Raw genomic sequence first — 20,796 nt, 5'->3', positions numbered from 1 at the left:
CATCCTCTTTTATGATGAAAAAGATTAATTTGAGTAATTCCTGCATCTTGTCTGCTAGTGGCATATCAAAGTGTTTAATTTAAAAGCAGATGATGGCCTGGCTGATAAAACCCTTTTGTTAACATGTTTAGATCAATTCCAATGCACTTGATGTTAGACTTGGTGGGAGGAGGGTTAGCAGGCATGTAAGCAAGAGTGAGACGATCACTGACATTCCTAATTCCTTAGTAAGTATTAATAAGTACCAAGATACAAAGGGCTTTATAACATTTTCAAAGGGTGAAAACTCAGAATCAAAACCCACATTCAGTCCTAGATAATAAAGATGTTTATGCTAAAATTGTAAAAACCCGATTAAAAATGACACATTCTAAACTGGGGATGAAATGCTTGCTCTGAATTTCAGTTTCTTTTATTTTCAGAATTTCCACATAAATATTTTCAATAATTTTCAGTAGCCATTATCTCAATACTCTCAAATGGAGAGAGTTCAATTGATATATTGTTTGAAAAACTTAATATGCTATACAGACATTCCTTTTCTTTTAAAGCTCTTAAAACATCATGAACTGTTTAAACTCTGAGGATGTTTGGCTTTTCACATAACTTTCATCACAATAACTTAAAAGGCAATAATTTTAACTTGTCCTGTATTATATTTCCCATGTTTCCCTAGAGGTTGTTAAATCTGATTGCTGTTTCACATCATTTTATCTGCTAGAATATTCTTGCAGTGGAGGAATTGTGTGGTTGGCTGACTCTCAGTCCAGAGGCTTTTGCCTCATTTTCTTTGACTCAGAGTACAGATGACACGTCAGTGGCTTTGGGAGTGTGGGGCGTGAATGCCTTTGCACTACTTGCTGCCCACCCAGGGCCTACTTGGCCATAGTGGCCACTTTAAAACAAGTTGGTGGATCAAGGTTTAGATTCCCATTATTGACAAGAATTCTTCTGTAGTATTATGCTCATTTCCTCTGTCCCTGTGCTTTTTGTTCCTCTTTTTTTTATAGATCTCTTTATTCTGCTCTGCCTCTTAGGTTTTTCATTGCTGACTGCTTTCACTTCGGAAGTTTTCTTCCAGAGATTGTTCTCAAATCTGGGATACTTACCTGTACACCTGCTCCCTTTTACCATATATCACTTCCAGCTCCTCCTCTGCTTTCATGACTCTGTGCTCTTCTCTTGCTTTGTAACAAATTATGCTTTTTTTCTTCTTTTCCTTATGTGGGGGTTGTCTGCTCTTCTTCTGTGCCTGTCTTGTATCTGTCTTCTTCTCTGACATCAGTTTCTTGTTTTATTTCACTCTTTTTTTTCTTTATCCAGATGATTTCTGCCTGCAGCTCAGTCTTCAGCCATCTGATGAAAATATATCAAAGTTGGGTTTATCACAAGAATTAAAATCTGTGGTGTTACAGATTAATTACTTGACTTGACCAAGCTTTATTTATAAATGCCTGTAGGCTTTCATATATTTGTGTACATGTTGGGGTTTGAAAATGGGAGGAAAATTTTTGGAAGTGATGCAAAGCTTCACTACACTAATAAGAAATTTCAGTGTTTCAATGTTCAAAGTCTTAAAATAGTGCTGTGTGTCTGGATCTTTGTGCTTCCAATGCAGCTTTAGAAAGAACACCATGTATGGTCTGTACTTCAATAACACCACTCCTTTCATATCTGAAATATGTTATGCACAATTGAGCTCAACAACTTTTTGTAGGGATGTGGAATTATGGAAGGGCATAAGCCAACTTTCCTGCATCAGACTGAAGGGAATGAGTGCATCAGATTCTCAGCTTTCCTGAAAAAAGAGGTCTTGAGCATGTCAAGCAGGACACTCAGAGTATTGTGTTAACGGCAGAGATGTTTGACATGTGCATGGGCATGCAGAAAGTATTAGGGCAAGGAACAGGACCCTATTGGTTTTGTGTCAGTCCTGTGTGTGGTCCTGGGTGATGCTAGAAAGTGGCCAGTGATTTTGAGATTGTTATTTTGAACATGTTTGACAGGTTGGAAGTGTTTGTTTCAGATTTCCATAACTTTGCTATGTAGCTCAAGGAAAATCCTTGAGTCAGCTGTGTTGAGCACCCTGTGCTAATGTGTACCTCTGTGGCTGCAGCCACCTCAAGGAGAAGCAAGACTGCATTATGGTTCCTTAGAATACCTTGCACATATTTAGCATTTAAAATACAAAACCAGACTATTCAGTATTACCAGTTCAGGTTAACCCCACTGCAGGAGTGGATCACTTAAGCAGTGTTAAGAAAAGGTCTGAATTAGGACAGAGAGACATTTCTTGTTACCCTTGTGGTCTTGCACACCCACTGACATGGAAACAGCTTCTTTGCTGTTCAGCAAGTCATAAAAGAAACAAATAGACCTATTCCCCAAATACAGAAAACAATGGGACACAGTTTACTTTTTTTTTTGTATTTTCTTATTTTCTATTTTTTTATACCCCTGAGAAGGCTTTTAAGGTGCTTACTTCTTCTTATACATGCATTAAAATATACATGGAGTATAAAACAAACATTCCATTTAGTGTCGCTCACAAAGCATTATAGAATGTATTGGCAAATAGCTCTTAAATTGGCATCCCTAGTGTGTGCAAATAAATATCTGCTACAGGGCAGGCTGGATGTAACATTGTTTCCATGCTGTGATTTCTTGCTTCTTGTGCCATTTGGTGGTTTACTATGGAGTTTGATAATATTCAAAACAGGAATAAAAAGCTAGCAGGAAACTTATGAAATTGTTTTACAGAAGTGCCAGGCTTAGCTCTCATAATGTCTCCACCTCTTTCTTTCAGAATCCAGCAAGCACATTACTATCTTACATTATATTTCCCCCCACAATTCTAGTTATCTCTTTGCTGAGCTGTAGAGGAAGTGGAAATTACTGTCTCTGCTCAGGAAGATGAACTAAACTTAACAGGAGCGTTCTGTGATTGCTCAGCCTTGTAGCCTGATTGTATTATGGGGACAGCTAGCATGGGGAGCAGAAAGGCTGCAGGGATGTCTCTTTAATGGTATTAAAGAAATATAGTCTGGGCTTATAGTTTGTCCTGATGAGTGTTTCATTAATATGTAATCAATTTTCAGCTCTTGGAAAATTTGCTTAATATAAACTGACACTTCAGCTTGTCAGAGTGACCAACCTGCATCATCCCTGCTATTGAGATCTCTGGTATTTTAGGCTGGATCTGTGAGTCCAGATCTACTTATGCTTTAAGCATAAGGAGAAATGTTACATTTCTCAAGGAGTCACTGAATAGCGGTGTCTAGCTCTTCACCATACAGTGACCCATTACAAGATCTAGTCTAAAAGGGGCAGTTTAATCTGGCACTAAGGGAGCAAGATGTACCTGACATCTGTGTAAGGCTGTAGTGACAGCCTTTATCCTGGATAGCAGCACAACACATGTGATAGCAATCATTGCATCTCATGATTGGATAGACAGGGCTGGCCTTGGGACTGAACCTGAGGAATAGACACATTTTTCCAGGAGGATTTCTCTGCTCACTAATTCAGGATTCAGCCTGGTTTTAAATGAACACTGGTTCTTGAGAGTAAACCTCTACTTCCTAAGTTGAGGCTGATTTAGTTACCACCAGAATTGCCACAGACAAGTCAGAGGATTTGTGCAGCAAATGATAAAATAATTGAAAAGCAGTGCTCTAGAAAAAGCAGTTCAGAAGGAAACAGACTTGGAACAAACTTGAGAGCTTTTGATATTCAGTTGAGAATACTGAATAGCAATAGGTACTGATAGTCCTGTCTGTTTTGGATAAATTCAGTTAACGTATTTATACAAAATTCATGATCAGCATATACAACATTCTGATCAGCAATTAGTGACTGTCATGTCACCATAAAAGGGAGAGCAATGTGCAAAAAACTGTGGAAAGAGTAAACAAGAAGAACAAGACCTGAATGTATGTTTAAATACAGTTTTTTTATTTTCTTCATTGCAAGGTAATCTGGTAAAATTACTAGGGAATTGAGGGCAAAACTTCTATTAAACATTGCAAGTGTTTGATGGTTGCCCTCGCTATCTTTCTTTTAGGTTGCAGAGATATTATACCTCTTATGAAATGCCAGCCTGGTAGGGTTTTCTTTTAAATCTTCTTTTTAATTTACAGCAAGGGTCTTTAAAAGTTACCAGTAGTTTATTCTTAGTTTTGTTTTCCTAATTTATGACTACTATATATTTAATTTAATTTAATCTATGACATCCTACCCAAAATTCAATTGGAAATGCTTTTTGGATAGCTGAGCAGCAGGAAGACTCCCTGATGAAAGACTTGATTTTGGAGCTATTTGTACCTCTTGGTGACTTGTCTGCTATAGAGGTAGCTGTGAGAAGGGAAAGGAATATGAAATGGCATTTAAAACATCACTTGTCACCTGTTTCCTCTTTTCATTTTTATTATCCTGTTGGATTGTGGTATCTTTGCTTTAGTCTATAGTCAATTTGTCTTGTACCATAGTAGGTGTCTGGCCCAGGGAAGAATTCCTAGGTGTGCTATAATACACACCCTTGAAGAAAGATCCAGAAAGAAACAGTAACTTGGGTTTTCTATAGCCTTCATTTAAGTACTGCGTCTGTTATGGGCTTCTAATGTCTTTTTGCAGTTGGAAGTGTGGCAATCTGTTAATTTATTTAATGTAAGCTAGTCATCAGAGTAAAAATGATTAGCCTCCATTAATTCTGACTCTGGCATTTTTCTCTGGAGCACTTGAGCATCTCCTGGAGTGGTCAGAGTCACGATGGTGACCTGGAGGTGAGAAACTCCTTAATGCCTCCTGGTTGTTCCTTAGTTCCCTAGCAACCATGTCTGCTTTTTTTTTCCCCCTAATATAAATTCCTCATGATTATTCACACTCCTCGTTAATTAATATTATTATTAAAGCCAGGGATAGGATCACATTTCTTAGGAAGATTTAGGAAGACTGTTGATTTTTTTTCCCTGTAGCAAAACCATCTCTAATTTATCTAGAAGTTGCTAGAATGTAACTATTTGGATTGATTAGTTCTTTGTTGGATGTTCAGTTTGGGCTATGGATTCCAAAAAGCCCCCACCACTCTGGATGCTGAACAATATAAACCAGTAATCTATGGCAACATAGTCTGGGAGGACTGAAGTGAGGCAGGAAACCTACAAAAAACAAAGTGTGTGACTGTGGAGTTAAGCTGTGTATCATAGTGCCTGTGCACAATGGAATGAAATGAATGTTTCCCTGGCAACCTTAATTCTCACATTTTCTAAGTTCTGAATGCTGATTCTCTTTGAGATGTTAATAATAGTTAACTTTTTTCCTCCTATAGCTAATGTGATACACAAAAATGTGCTTGAATTTTAAACATGCATATGAAGGCAAGTTATTGTAAATGTCTTACTGGTGAATATACAGTCATTATGTTGATTCACAGTTATAATTTATTTTTATTTGTATTGCAGATATGGTAATGAATTCTTCCTTATTGTATGATCACTGTGTGATATGTTTAGGTAGCTGTCAGAGCAAAAGGATTAAATTTTTAATCATGGTTTACAGGTAATGCATTGTTACAGTAAAAAGAATGAGGAAGCCATGGTGGCAGGACACAATCTACCTAGGTGATATTGAGGACTCTTTACACCTTATGTGGCAGAGAGAACTTTTAAGAAAAGGTATGACAAAGGAAAGTTTTCTGGCTTTGGAAAGATTTACAGAGAGTGGGAGCTTGCAAAAAAGAAGCAGCAAAAGAATGAAGCACAGCTACAGCAATAAATAAGGACTGCCCTTTTCATCAAACAGCACAGCAGTATTGTCTGTGCTATTATCTGAATCAGGACACAGAGTAAAAGATTTTGTATTCTTGGCTGACTTAGTTTTGCTCCCCAACCTCCTTCTTGTAATAGTTTTAAACAGATCTACTAGTTTTGATGACCTTCACCTACTGCTAATATTGCCAAAATGCTAAGATTTCATCTTTCCTCATCTTATTTTTTCATCTTTGTGCCACCTTCCAGCCAGGTTCCAAAAGTCTGAGATACTTTGGGTTGAACCTTCTACAGCATAAGTGGCAATAGCAGGAATGATGCTTGCAAAGTATGTCTTTGCTTTTTATACTGACTTCAATAGGCTACTGAGTTAAGTGAAGCTAGAGTCTCTACCTTCATTTGCAAGAGTCCAGAATATCTAGCAAAAAAGTCATTCAGCTTTTGTTGTTGTTGAAGTAAGCTTCTGCATTGTAAGGGATGTTTTATTTGGGCAGGAGACAAGAGTTTTGCTGAACAATCCCAGAATAAGCTAAGGACCAACTCCTTCTTAGACTGCTTCAGGTATGATTGTCCTACCTTCCTACATGGAAGAAAGCCCCAGAGCCACATTGATCTCTGCTAGCTCCCATCCTCCCACTCTTCAGGTTTATCATGTCTTCGGCATGGGCTGGATCCATACAGTGCAGCATTTGACCAAGAATCTATGTCATAACAAAGTAGTTCTAAAGCATAACTGTTTCAGTTGGATGGAGCTTCTTCAGTTCAAAATACCAGAAGTAATAATTTTGTGTCATGTCAGTTATGTGCTTGCTCCCTGCTGTAGAGAACTACTTGACTTAGTTCCAGGGAGCCCCAAAGCAAGCTGTCACAGACAGCAAGTAGAGGCTGGTAGGAAAGCAGGCATGAGGTACAGAGAAGGCTGGTACATCTCACTGACAGATGCAATGAAACCTCTTCCTTGAACAGCCTCTCCCAGTCATACACAACAGCCATCCTTTGATAAAGTTAAAAACATGCATAGCGTCAAAGCTAAGACTTTCAGAGCCTGGTTCTGTAGTTTGCAATAGTCTGTGAACTTTGTGCACTCAAAATCATGTTCATGGGCAAAGACAAGGCACAACTTATAAAACAAAAATTTTGCATCAATGTGACTGAAATTTTAGTCTAAATAATTATCATCTGTCCAGATGTATTTATTACAGAAAATAAAAAATACTTCCATGCAAAAAAAAAAAATCATTAATTGTGGTACTGCAATTAACGTTGCATGAAAGCTTCCCAGTTTCTACCTCTTTTCTGTTACTGTGTTCAACCTTCTTCCAGTGCTCTGATTTCTAAAGTTGATGGCTTGATTTTGCTGTTGGTGGTGGTGTTGGTGAGGATGTTTAGATAAGTTGTCAGCAACCGGAGATCTTCACTGGGGAGGATTAAGATGTCCATTTTGATGATTTCTTCTTCACTTGGAGTTTCTTATATATGCTAGCTAATATATTTTCATGTTTCCCTTTTTCTATTGGTCTGGTGCTCCACATTACACCGGATATTACTGCATATGGTGTTTTTTTCAGTGTGCTAGATACTATTTTTTTTTTCTTCTTTGTTACCTCTAAACCAGATTTTCTTCAGTTTCCCTGACTGCAGATCTGCAATTCTCTAAGTGGCCAGTGGTTAGATGCTTACAGCTGTGGGGTCTGTGATGCCAAGTATGTGCTCCATGTCTTATCATTCCCTACCTGTACTTCTCTATGCCATATCCTAAGTCTCCTCAGGTTCTCTCTATCATTCCAGGCCTGTACTGCATCATTAAATTCCAGTCATAAAACCATAATAGTAGTGTACAAAGACAAGGGAAGTAAAGCCAACTAGCCACAGGTCCCTGGTTGATTAGAAAAATTGTTCATGTTCTACTCTACAAACTATTTATGGAAGAGGAAGGAGGTCAGGGTTTGTGTTGCACTCACAGCATCTTTTCTTTAGTCTCACTTTTAGATTTTAATACTGTTGCAGATATTTATTCACAGGTGGCTCTTTGGATTATGTTAATTGAAATCTGTGCAACTGCTAAAAACAATTATCTCAGATCACCTTGGCAATGCCTTTGCTAATGGATAAATGCTTTTGTAGACCCATTTACAAAGGATAATAGTAAGTAGACTTTGTTTCATGTTTAAAATTAAGAATCTGATTTTGATTTGGATCTGAATAAAATTCTGCTCTGAAAACATGTTTAAGTCACATCAATTCACACATAACAAGATCCTTGTCAGAGAGAATCGTTTGTTGCCCATTGCCAGGTGATCACACAGGGGAGACAGGCCAGCTGTATCATCCAGTCATCTCAGTAGTGGTTGTGACATGGGACCTCTTAGCCTATCTGCTCTGCAATCATCCCATGGTGGGACTATAAAGGAAATGTTATGACTTTTATTTTCTCCACCTGCATCACAAAAATTTGTATTTCGAAGTGAAGCATATTTTCTAAACATAGAAATGTGTTGTTCTGCTCATTTTTCACAGCTTTTAATATGTATCTTCTGGAATAAAGATAATCCCTAATACCTTGTTAGTAACAGCAGTTTTATGTGTCTTAGCTTGTACAAAGAGAAATAACACAGAGACACTGTCTCACATTTTGGCTGAACTTTGTTCTCCTCTGAAAATACTTATTTTCTGAGTTCTTATTGTCTAGACTTAACAAGTAATGGGGCTTGATGAACAATGCTTTGGGATTCTGGGTCAAAGTCTTTCTGGCTGCTTGATTGTTTAATACCTAGAAAGTAGGTGGTGGAAGTGAATATTTAATTTTCATATTGAGGAGGAGTGTATGAGTCTCTGTAGAGGCTTGTGTTCCTGAAAGTGTTTTTAAGACATATAGAAGACAAGAAGAATAGACGTTGTGATAAAGTGGGGCTTTCCAGAAGAAGAATGAGGAAAACCAGGTGAGAGAAACAAATGGCAGACTTAAAAATAAGCAAGCAGTTGTTCTTTGCATTATTATGTAGTTGTACTGCAGGAGTCCTTGCTGTGGAAGTTGTGCATGCTAAAAATGTGCATGGATTCCAAAATTACAGAATAAATTTGTGGAGAAAAAGATTCACTGATATGGAATAGAAAGGATAGCATTTCTGGTTCAAGTTCCTGTGGCAAGCTAAGAGGTCATCCTGGAGAAAATAGAATAGATAATTTCTTTTGAGCAGTGTTGGTGAGAGATACTTGGCTACGTAGACCTTTGATCTGAGCTGAAAGGCACACTCTAATGTTCTTCTGAAGACAATCAATCAGCCCTTGGGAGCTTGCTCTCCTACCCCTTAGTTTTTCTTCCATCTTGTCTAGTATCCCCTTCTTTTCTGTCACAAAGTCAAACACTTTTTTCCAAGTAACTCCTCTATTTTTTTCATCCATACCATCTAATGTTATTTGTGATCCATCCTGAAACTGTTCTTGCCAAGGTTTCTAGTCTTATTTCCTTTGCTCAATTTACCAGCTCTCTCTCTTCCTTTAAGGTTCATGGTCCTGTCTGTCCCTCAGCATCCCCTCAAAAGTATCCTCTTCATTTCCTCTCCCACTTTCTGTTAAATTTTCACAAATCTTGGTTCAGTGATGCCCTTCTGTTATTCCTTGACTCTGGGTAGGGTAGTCTCCTACTGTTAGGCACCCTATAAACAACTATTTAATTATTTTCCTTAAAGCCTGTCATAATAATTTTTCTGTGGTTTTTTGGGTGCAGGGGGGTTGACAGTGGTTCATTTCCCAGCTATTCATCAGTGTTTCCTGTGTTTTCTCAGTGCTCATGACTTTGTGGGTGTGGATCTACTGTCTTTGGGCTCCCTGTGCCATGCAAGCACTTAAAACAGGGGCAGCCTTTTAGTGTGTTTGACCAAGGCACTAAAATGTGTGTATGACATTTGGGTTGTACTAGGTAGTGTTGTACTAGAACAGAGCCCAGCATTTTTTTGTGCTGAAAAATCACTGTCTTATGTTGTAAAAATGACTGATTTCCTTCAATATTTTATAGACAGAATGCTGGTGTACTCAGCTTTTAAAACATAGCATTGGAGCAAGCATCAAACTTTTATTCTAATTTGGTTAAATTCAGAAATAAGGTGCTTTGAAAGTTTACATTGGATGTGTTCTCACTTTAGGGCCAAGGTGGACCTTCAGGAGGAAAGACAGGAAAAGCTGGTAAAGCTGGACATAAAAAAAAGGTAAGATTCTGAAGTCTTAAATTTTTTTTCCCTTTTTTCAGCTATGAGATGCAAAAAAGATTTAGTCTGAACAATGAGGGTTTTAAAAATAAAGTTGGTGAAATATCAATTGATTTAGCAGTAAGAGGTTGCTGTAGGTTTCCACTGAGAAGGGAAATACACCAGCAAGTTAGGACAAAAAGTATCACCTGGAACAAAGGCACAATTTGGGTAAAATGCAATATGAAAAGATTAAATTAAGATGTTTGTGATGTGAATTCCAAAATACTAGCTGACTCAGACTGTGAGATATCTGCCTGCTCAGTTTAGAAAATTTAAAGTATAGCCCATATTCACTTAACAAATAAGTACAAGCTGATAATAACGCATGATAATGTTTTTACTATTGGGCAAATAAATTATTTGAATATCTTGATTTAATCTACCTTCTTCTTATTTAGCTCCATTGGGAAAGATGGAGGATCCATGACAGGAATGGAAGAACAGTCTACATGCCTTTAAACAGGCATATTGATAAACAGCTTTTCACTTTCTTGGGACAAATCACAGTCTCATTAAATGTTCCTCTTTTCACTGTTTAAAAATGGAAAGTTATTTACTTTTAAATGAAAATCATATAATAAAAATGTTAAAACCATAATACTTCTTATCTGATTTACTTGGAAAAACAGCTGGTGAACTAACTGGCATCAGATTGTGTATGATAAATGTCCTACAAGCAGGTATTCATGTAGGGAGCATTAAATCACAAACAACAGTTCTGCAGTCATCATCTCTTGTGCATCAGAGCTCCTGACCTTCCTTACAGCTTGCCTTATTTCAGCTCCCTTGGGGAAAGAAAAAAGGCTGCAGCCTGTGACTTTCCCTGGGCTTTGGAATATGCAAAATTTTCTGTTACTTTCAGCCACTGCACATTTTGACACAGTATTGTGCTTTTTACCTTTGTGGTACTTTGCATGTAGCAAAGCATTGCTGGGTCCAGCCTCTGTGGCTTCAGCTGTAAGCTGTACTTACCCCTTGGACTCATCCTCAGCTTTGTGTGGCTGCGAAGTTAGCAGGCCTGAGAGAACTGTATTTACAGAAATGATTGATTTATTTTAAATCAACTTATTACACATTTTGAACTGAGGGAGAAATTTTGCCTGGAGCAGTTAAGCATTTTAATCAGCAGTTTTGTGTTCTGACAGTTTTTTCTGTAAGGACAATTAATTGAAATTCATTCCTGCAGTGATTAATTTTGTTTTTAATGACCTTATATCATGACATGAACCCACTGCTAGCCCAGGGAGAGCAGCAGTCTGTTGCTGGGAGAATGGAGACATGCTGGCCTTTGCAGGAAATTGGTTAACATTCCTCCAGGAGCCATATCCCTGCAGCTTTGTATTTCAAACTAAATTCTAAGAGTAGCCTATAAAATAACATGTCAAGAGTAATTGCAGGTTCTTAGCTTGTGCCCTTGAGTATTCCTTAAGCCTTATAATACCCTTGGTTATTATGTGGCAAGGGAAACAGAATTGCCAACTTTTAAACTGAGATTGAAGTGGAATCACTTGAATTTTGTTATTTCAGCTAATCCAGTTTTGTGCCAGGGCAGGAATTTTCTTCAGACTGCAGCTCCTCCAACCCACTGAACTCCTGCTGGCAAGTGTAGCCATATGAAAATCTTCAGATTTTGGCCTGCCATTTGTGGTCTGCTGTGCTCAAAGCAAAGATGGGTGGGGGAATGTTGTTTTTATCTCTGTGTTCTGTGATTCAAGAAGTGCTGCTTTGGCAGGGAGCAAAACTGTCAGTCTGGTTGCATTTCTGAGCTTGTCATTCATGTTTTAGGCTGAGGATGACTTTCCTGAAACAGGAGAGGACTGGTCAACAGGAAGGGCTGCAGTCAGGTCCCCAGATCAGCTGGAGCTGACTGAAGATGTGAGTAAACCAATGCCTGTCTTGTCATGATGTGTATATGAAACTCCATAAGCAGAACCAAACCCATTGGTTTTGGACGAAATTCTGCAAGAGTGAAACTCCAGTACTTGCTGAAGTATAGTGTCTGCAGTACCATATGAAATAGCTTGAACAAGAAAACAGGGAGAATGTGCTATGAAGCCCAGATCTGGGCTTAAAACACTGTAACTGCCTGGAAGTAATCCCAAAGGGAAAATGCAGCTGGGGCTTCACTCAGTTAAGGAGAACCCAGAGCCAGTCCTGAGCTTTTCAGGTGGCTGTGTGCAATACAGAGGACAGGAAAGTGTCATACAATTTTATTGCTATTTCTTCTATTGATTCAGTAGCATTGCAATTGGTCACCCTTCGAACTGAATTGTTTCTGTCTTCTCACTGTCTTAGAAAGCATTGTTCTCTGTCCTTAAACTAGCACTGTGAGAGGGAAGGCTTTATGTATATTCCCCAACTCAGGCACTAAAAATAGTTAGCAGTATTTTTTTTTTTTTTTTTTGTTCACAGCGGTCAATCCTGCCACTAAGCTTATTGTTTATTTTTGACAGTGAAAATTTTAAAGACACAAGGTGTCTGTATCATCATATATAATGCAGTTAGCATTTCTCAAATGCTACCATATCTTAGATAAGAATTAAAAACAAAAAAGCCCATTGAAATACTGTAGTAGGAAGCAGGATGACTGTTCTGGATTCTACTCTGAGCCAGGTTAGCCCTAAGTACTGTTTTTGTGGTGGCATCAGCTGTATATGAGGTATCTGCAGTGAACTGAGCATAAACATGGTGATTTTATTGCTGTAGATTGTATTAGTAGTGAAATTTTATTTACAATACTTTTGTTTCCATTCCAAAGGAATTAAAAAAGGAAGTTATACGTACCTTGACAGCTAATAATCCCCATATTCCACAGAATATCGTCAGATTCAGCTTTAAAGTAAGTATGACATGACCCATAAAACTGGAATTTTTTGCAATTAATTTGTTTTGTGTTTTCTTTTGGTTTATAACCAGGTAAATTTTCTTTTAATGTGGCTACATTTTATTCCATATTTACTGCCAATAGCTCTTAAAGGGTTTGTGTAGAGGGTAAAAGTCTAAAAGCATTGATGCATTTATGTAGGAATAGTATATCACAATTACAGAACAAGATCTGTTGTGAAGGTAATTAATGCAGCTAATCTCAGGTAGTTACTTTTCCCACTCTGTGGTGGTTAAAGGACAAAAGGCAAGGCTTTTCTCAGTTTGTAAGAATTATGCCTTGATATCCACACTTGAAGATTGAATTATGGGAGAGCTCAGAAATTTGTTTTGTCAAATCACTGACAACCTTTATTCATGATGAGTAGGAGGCAGCAACCGACAGCCAGAAAACATCCAAGAGTCACACCTTCACATTTGTATGTGCAGGGTACACACTGTGTTACCCTGGAGCAGCCTTTTCTCACTACCATACACAGCCAGCAACACAGGCAGTCACATGGGAAGGGTGGAGTGATATCTTTGCCCTGAAAAAAAGGGCATGGGGACAGCTCCTCCAACTCTGGCATTGAATTATTCCCAACTTTAGGGAGGTGTTGTGGCTTAATCCTAGCTGGCCACTGAACCCCACACAGCCATTCACTCTGTCTCCCATGGCAGGACAGAGGAGAGAATCAGAGGAGGAGAAGTGAGAAAACTCATGGGTTGAGATGAAGACAGTTTAATAGGGAAAGCAAAAGCTATATAAAGCTTTATATAAAGGCATTAGTTCACCACCTGAGGCAGATATTCAACATTCTCTAGGAAAGCAGGGCTCCATGTCACTTAATGGTTACTTGGTAAGATACACACCATGATTCCAAACATCCCTCCCTGCCCCATTCTTATTCTTCCCCCCAGCATTCTTTTTCCCTAGATTTATATGCTAAGCATGGCACCATATGGTATGGAATACCCTTGGGGTCAGATGTGTGAGCTAGTGGTGAGGTGGGGCAGGGAACAGAACTCTGTGCAAGTGTTGCTCAGCAAGAAATAAAACATCCCTGTGTTGTCAGCACTGTTTTCAGCACAAATCCAAAATACAGCCCCAAAATACAGTAGATACTGTGAAGAAAATTATCCCTATCAAAACCAACACCTAAGAGAAAATCAAGCAAAATATTTCCAAGTCTGTCTCACCTCTGTGCTACTGTACTTATTTGACTAACCATTACATGACTCCAGAGAAAGAAAATCAGTCTTATGGAATCAAATAAAGCCCTTCTCTTCCATTTGGATCTAAAGTTTTCTGTATCTGTGGTATACAGACAGGTGTTCAGTAATCCATATCTTCAAATTCTCCACAATAACAGAAGTGAGCTCAGTGCTACGCTATGATTGACATAGTAAGCAAATCAAAGTAAGCAAACTATTGAAGCATCTGTGTTCTTTAGTGGCTTCTGATTGCTTTTAGATGCAGCTCAAAACTAAATTATACAGATTAAGCTGTTCTTCACTGTGAAGGCAGTGGAACAGGTTGCTCAAAAGAATTACGAATTCTGTAACCCTGGGAGTGTTCAAAGCTGAGTTGAATGAGGCTTTAAACAACCTGGAGTAGGGGAAGCTGTCCCTGCCCATGGCAGTGAGGTTGCAACAAGATGTTCTTTAAGATCCTGTCCAGCCTAGACCATTCCAGGATTCTATGGTTCTGTGATTCTATGATGTTTTTGGGTTTTACTTTTGTAGGAACGAGCATACAAGCTAGTGGACAATATGGATCAAACAGCCATTCACTTCACTTTGAAAGGATATTTGATACACAAAGACTCAGATGAAGGCAGACGCCAGAGTATCAGATCAAGCACTGGAACAGGTAGCTTTATTGTCTGATATCACAATAATTTTCAGATAGGCACTGGTTCCTCTTTCTGAACATGATGGAATGATCCTGCTGCACTACCATAGAATTAAACAGCTCCTACTTTGACTTGCATGCTTGTTGGCAATCAAAATTAGACAAATAATTAGCCAGATGTTTGCTGCAGTCTAGAAAATATTGTATGTTTTTGAGTAATTTGAATGCTAACACTAAAATTTTCAGTTATTGAGTGTCTTTTAAATGTCTTTCACTATCCTAAGTTGGACATACATGTCTAAACTACCTAGCCTATTTTGAAAGTTGCAGACATGATTTAAAGTATTAAAGCAGAAATGTTTGGAATCTGGGTGATTGTTCAGGAAACTAACACATGCATGACCAATTCTTATCAAGACGTCTACTTTCAGACAATGTGAGATACAAAACCCTGAACTACTTGGACCTTTTATCTGAGCAACTATCAACACTCTTAAGTGTTCGGACAAAAAGATACATTAACCAGAGACTGTAAGCTCTGTTGTTAATAAAGAGTTCTAGGTCTGAATTTTCAGCAGGGAAGGATGTACTGGCTTCTGATTTTATTGTATTTCTGCTGTTTATGAAAGGAGAATTTCTATCACAATGAATGTTCTGTCAAGGCGGTAACTGCCAGGCACAATGATAACACTGGATAAACTCCTGAGAACAGTTTTTGTTTGGGGCTTCTGAGGGTTATTGACTGCTTTATTTTACACTTAACAAACTTCGTATGATGATTTGAAGTAAGGCAAAGTGCTTAATGGGATCTTCAAAGCCATGAAATAATGGATTTTTGGCACTGCTTTTCGTAGATTCCAGACCAATTAGTTTCAAGTGGCTCTATGCTAGCATGGTTACACAGTCAAGGCCTTGTTTGGAATGTAGACATCCATCATTGTCAAACAAGACTAGTATTTTTGTCCATATAAATAAGAACAATCATGTTATAACTTCTGTGTTCCTTGAAGACATTCTTAGTAGTTGTACATAACTGTAGACAATTCCGGATCATAGAAAGATCTGGAGCTGAAGGGATTCCCAGAAACAGAGTTACTCAGATCAGAAATGGGTTACAGAAGTTTGCTCTGAGTCAAAATATTTATTTTTTATTTCAGTTCATCGAGAAGTACTGTATCTACATTTCTAGATGAATTCTAGAAATACCCTTGTGACCTTTTATAGCTTTGAGCAAACAATTGTTCTTCAAAGTGGGGATTTGTTACTGTGTTGTCTAATGATATAGCATTAGGAAAGGATACATACACATATATCAATGCTCCAGAAGACATAGGATCTGTAGAATATTGGATAAGATGTCCTGTTATTCTGGGCTCATTCATGTATCCTTTCTGTCATCAGAGGAAACTCCTGTTGAGGAGGAAAAGGCTCCTGTGGAGGCTTCTGCTGAGGCAACTGAAGAGGCAGAGACTAAAGATGAAGAACCCACAGAAGAAGCTGAGGTAATTCTCTAAAACACCTAAGAACTCTCCATTTTATTTTGAGTATTAGCTTTTAAATTACATTACTATAAAATGGGTTTGCTTCTGTAATTGATTATCTTATGTCTGAGATTTCAGTACTGTAGGTGAGAACCTGCAGGTTCTCCTGGGCAGCTGTGGTCCTACTGCCATTTTTCAAATGTAGAAGGTGAGTAGGGGGATCATATCAGACCTGTCTTTATCTAGATATTATATAAAAATAAAGTATAATCTCCTGGATCTAGGATCTTCCTGGACAGTATGTCCATTAGTGAAAAACAAAAGTCTGGAGGGGTGAAAGCAGCAGGCATAACTGAATGAAAGAAGTACTGGCTTGATTTAAAGGCTGATAAGAAAGCAGTAGCCTGTGAATGTTTGTTCTTGTCCACACAGTGTCAGAACCCACAGAGTTTCAGGTGAAACTTGTTGTCTAGCAAGGAAATGAAAATAAAGGGTAATGGGACTCTAACAAAATCTTGTAGCTCCTGAGTGCATTTTACCAAAGCCAACTGTGCTATATTATCTCTTGCATGTCAGGTATCTCTCTTATGTCAGGTTTTAAAGTAATTTGAGTTCCTGAATGTATATATTCCTATTCAAATGTAATTTCAGAATCTCACTGATCTGAGTTCTGGAAGTCTCCTAATTTGCATATTAAACATTGAATCTTCAGTTATAGTCTCCTTCACTAGGCAGCAGAAATCAGCAATCTGAGAAGAAGGAAAGAGACAACTGATTCTCTCAGGGTGAAATCACTGCTGTATTTTCTTGCAGGCTGCAGGAGAGAAAGAGGGAGGAGGAGAAGGAGAGGGAGAACAAGAAGCTGAAGCAGCTGAGGTAGCAGAGGCTGAAGAGCCTCCTCCCCCAAAAGCGCCAGAAAGGAAGCTTGCAAACCAGTTCAACTTCATTGAGAGAGGTTCAACTACATACCACAATCCTATGCGGGTATGTTGCTGTTTCCTTCAGTGACTTGGAGGATCTTTCCTTTGAGAGTGCATGTAGATCACCTGTGTTTGTCATATCCTGTGATCTTTTGACACTATTAGGAAAAAAGTTATAGTGGTTGTACTATTGTAAAACATTTGGTGTAATGACAACGGTGACAGAAGATTTCTTGCCTCATGAACTCTTGGACAGCCTACAAAAAGTTTTGATGCTACTGTGAATCCTTAAGCCTCTACTTGGATATATTTTTTATGCCTATTTTCTCATCTGAAAAAGTATGGAGCAACGTTAGGGTGGCAGCTGAGTACTTGGAATGTGGAAAAGCAATTTCTGTTTGTCACTGTGTACTTCTATGGTCTCGTACTTCAGTTCTTATTAATGGAGCAGAGATATAAGTGTCCATATATTAAAAGGACAAATATGTTTGGGCATGTATTAAGCATGGGTACTAGAGTAACAAACATGTAAGTGTGACAAATCTGTACTTCTTGAACATGGTACATCTCCCTCCCACTCCGCATGCACTTTCCAATAAGTACAGACCCAAGCCCTTACATTCCTTCCCTAAGCTTTTTGCTGAACCTACAGCCATTCCTTGTGAGCATATTTTCATGGGGCCTTCTGACTGAGCAATCCTGGTGATGTTGGCTCCTGACAGAGTGTTCAAGAAGGAGTTTCCTACACCAGGTATATATATGAGTTTCAGAGAGAAAATTCTTTTGTTTTCCTTGCTACAGCTGGAGTGTATATTTCCCCAAAGAGCCTGTCCATTGTCTTATATCCATTACACCTAGGATGAGATGTCTTTACATACTCAGAGATATATGAGTTACTGTGCTGCTGGAAACAGAAGGTCTCAGGAGCATTTGTCCAGCAGTGGGGTGCTTGCTATGAAGCTTGAGCTAAGATTCTGCATCTTTCAAAAATCCCAGTGGAAGCCATGGAATTTCTTATTTCTTTGTTCCCAGATTTGCATATTCTCTTCTTCACAGTGATTTTACTGGGAGAAGCTTGTGTGTGTCTGTATGATTCTGTCTTTGAAAGGAGAATATAGATTTTAAATAGCTGCATGGTACTGCTATGTGCTGTACTGGATGTGCAGTTTCCACCCCTGAGATGTCTTCATTTCAAAGGTCAGTGAAATGCTACAGGCAGTTTCTTAAAATTTTCCAGACACAACAGTTTTTTGAAAGAAGAAGCTGTTTTTTTAAGGAAATGTTTCACAGAAATATATTATTTCAGAATGTTGATGTAAGGATGGTAAAAATATTATTTCAGTAGCATCAGATGAATTGTTTATAAGTTTCACTCTGTTAAATTCTTTTGTTCTGACTGTTGCATCCAATTGGCTTTTTAATATGTAGGACAAACTTTTCAAATTTGGTAGGATGTCATAATTTATACCAGAATAGGTACTAGGACATTTCAAATGGTAGAGGTGAAAAAAAACCATTTGAACTCCTTCAGAATTAACTGCTGAAATATTTGAAGTATTTTCCCTGCCATTTTTCCCACTTTTCCCACTATTTTCTGCTGTTTTTCTAATTTTTCCCATTTTCCCCATTGTTTTGCCACTGTTTGTCCATAATTTCTCTCATTTTTCCCACTTTTTCCGCTGTTTTTCTCATTTGTCCCATTTCCCCCCTTTTTCCCACCATTTTCCCGCTGTTTTTCCCATTTTCCCACTCTTTTCCGGTTGTTTTTCTCATTTTCCCCGTTTTTTTTTTTCATTTTTCCCACTTTTCTTGCTGTTTTACCACTATTTTCCTGCAATTTCTCCCATCTTTCCTGAGGGGAAAAAAAACAGAAGGTCTTGTGAACATTCTTTTGGTCCACAACAAAATCTTTTTGTAGTTTCACAATCACCAACAGTGTTGTACAGTGCCCTAGGAGTCCTTTGGATATCAAGTTATTCATGCAGACTGTTTCCACAACTAGATGATGGCACAGCAGAGGGCTTCAGTGCTGAGATTATGCTTATTCAAGCTTTTTCTTTTTTCAGGAAAGAGGATTGCAAACTGACCCTGCACCTTTTGAAACTTTCTCAGAAAATGTTAACCAGGTAAATCTATACCTATATCTATCTCCTTTTTATCTTAAAATTTGTTTTAGAATATATTTTGGAAATTGAGGTGTAAGAAAGTTAAAACTGAATTATTGTGTTTTCATTCTTTGCAGTGGCTTTGGTCTCCCATTTGACTCTGACAGCAAACTAGTATGACCCTCTCTTCTGCTTTAATGGGTGAACTTGATCATGGTTTATATTTCTTAGGTTAAGTGTCTCAGTTTAGATGCTTTTCACTGGTTTATTTTTTGCCAGTCAGCCTGACCTGTCTGCTTTAGAGTGTTGTAAGTGAGGGGGAATGGGAAAACCACAGAGTGAGAATAGTTTTGGGTTCAGCAAGAGGTGGGCTGCAGCCTGCAGAATACTGCCTCCTCTAGGAACATAGCTCTCTCTTCGAGTATTGTTAGGACTTTGGCATATGCAGCACTTGGGTTTTTACTCTAAGTTTAGCAGTATGTAAGAGCAGATTTCTAAAGCCTGAAGCTGAACAAAATGTGAACTACAGAATAAGGAATGTGGAAGACCTGTTGCAAGAGACTTAACTCTGCTTTATGTAGCAGAAAAGTACCTATCAATTAATGATGAAAGGCTCTGTAACATTTTCTGCATCCCTTAAAAATGTAAAATAAAATATTTTGGATGAAATTTCACACAAAAGATAATGTTACAGCTTTCAATGGAAAGCCAATTCTGCTCATTAATTCTCAGGTATTTGTAAAATGGAATTGTGTTTGTCACAGATATAAACATTGTTTCAAACTAGTGTATCAAACTGGTATTGAAAGCACTATTTTGTTACCAGTGAGTAGAGGAACAGTAGAAGACACTGTAACGCAATGGCAGCAACTTAAAAAATGCTGGTATGAAGAAAATTATAGCAGGAGAGTGGAGGTATCTCTTCAGGTTAAAAACTGTAATCTATTCTATTCTTGAACCTGAAATTGTAGATGTCCTAGTTTAGGGCAAATTTGGGGAAAACCCTCTGGAAGGAGCCCCCAGAAAACAAACCCCCACGGCCCCTCCCCACCCACCTGGTTCAGGAAAAAATTTTCTCTGAGAGAAGTGGAAAAGAACCTGTTTATTTAACAAACAAAGCACTCCCCATCACCAAAGAAAATAACAACACCAGATGACAACAAAACTCTTTCACCACTCTGAAGAGATGAACAAATCCAGAAAGTCTTTCCTGGGAGTGGTCGCCCGGGTCTGGACGCTGGGGATTGCTCTGGGCACTGGGAATGGCTGCTGCAGATCACAAAGCGCAGGCTCTGGGTGTTCCTTGGTGTTTCCAGGTCCCAGTCCGGAGCAGGTTGGATGGTATTCAGGAAAAGGAAAGGAAACAGTCCAGGGAAAGAATTGGACTGCTTAGCTAAACTAACTAGGAAGCAAAAGCAGAAACAGAAGCAAGCAAAGCAAGCAAGCAAAAGCCAGCAAGCAAAGCAAGCAAGCCAAGCCAGCACTAGCCTCTTCTAGACAGCAGACCACGGGCGAAGGTGAACCGGCTGATAACAAGGCAAAACAAACCTTTGCTTTCAGA

The 20,796-nt window shown here is 38.5% G+C and overlaps 1 protein-coding gene and 1 long non-coding RNA gene across 3 annotated transcripts in view; one reads left to right on the top strand and one right to left on the bottom strand.

The window, feature by feature from the left end:
- DNAI1 (dynein axonemal intermediate chain 1) overlaps positions 1 to 20,796 on the top strand; it is a 144,628-nt gene that overhangs the window by 1,850 nt on the left and 121,982 nt on the right. Inside the window, exons 2-8 of the mRNA XM_077790243.1 lie at positions 9,908 to 9,970; positions 11,798 to 11,887; positions 12,771 to 12,851; positions 14,621 to 14,747; positions 16,131 to 16,231; positions 17,024 to 17,194; positions 19,197 to 19,256. Coding sequence (XP_077646369.1) covers positions 9,908 to 9,970; positions 11,798 to 11,887; positions 12,771 to 12,851; positions 14,621 to 14,747; positions 16,131 to 16,231; positions 17,024 to 17,194; positions 19,197 to 19,256 — 693 coding nt within the window. The remainder of the gene's footprint in view (positions 1 to 9,907; positions 9,971 to 11,797; positions 11,888 to 12,770; positions 12,852 to 14,620; positions 14,748 to 16,130; positions 16,232 to 17,023; positions 17,195 to 19,196; positions 19,257 to 20,796) is intronic.
- The window catches only part of LOC110484176 (uncharacterized), a 32,865-nt gene continuing 32,385 nt past the window's right edge, over positions 20,317 to 20,796 (bottom strand). Inside the window, exon 4 of one of the 2 annotated variants that reach the window (XR_013341638.1) lies at positions 20,317 to 20,537. This is a non-coding gene — a long non-coding RNA (uncharacterized LOC110484176). The remainder of the gene's footprint in view (positions 20,538 to 20,796) is intronic. The other variant, XR_013341640.1, reaches the window with a different exon arrangement.

This window comes from Lonchura striata, chromosome Z, assembly GCF_046129695.1.
Source record: "Lonchura striata isolate bLonStr1 chromosome Z, bLonStr1.mat, whole genome shotgun sequence".
Taxonomy (NCBI): Eukaryota; Metazoa; Chordata; class Aves; order Passeriformes; family Estrildidae; genus Lonchura; species Lonchura striata.
Note: the sequence above shows the minus strand (reverse complement) of the source record. Positions and strands in the feature narration are given on the sequence as shown.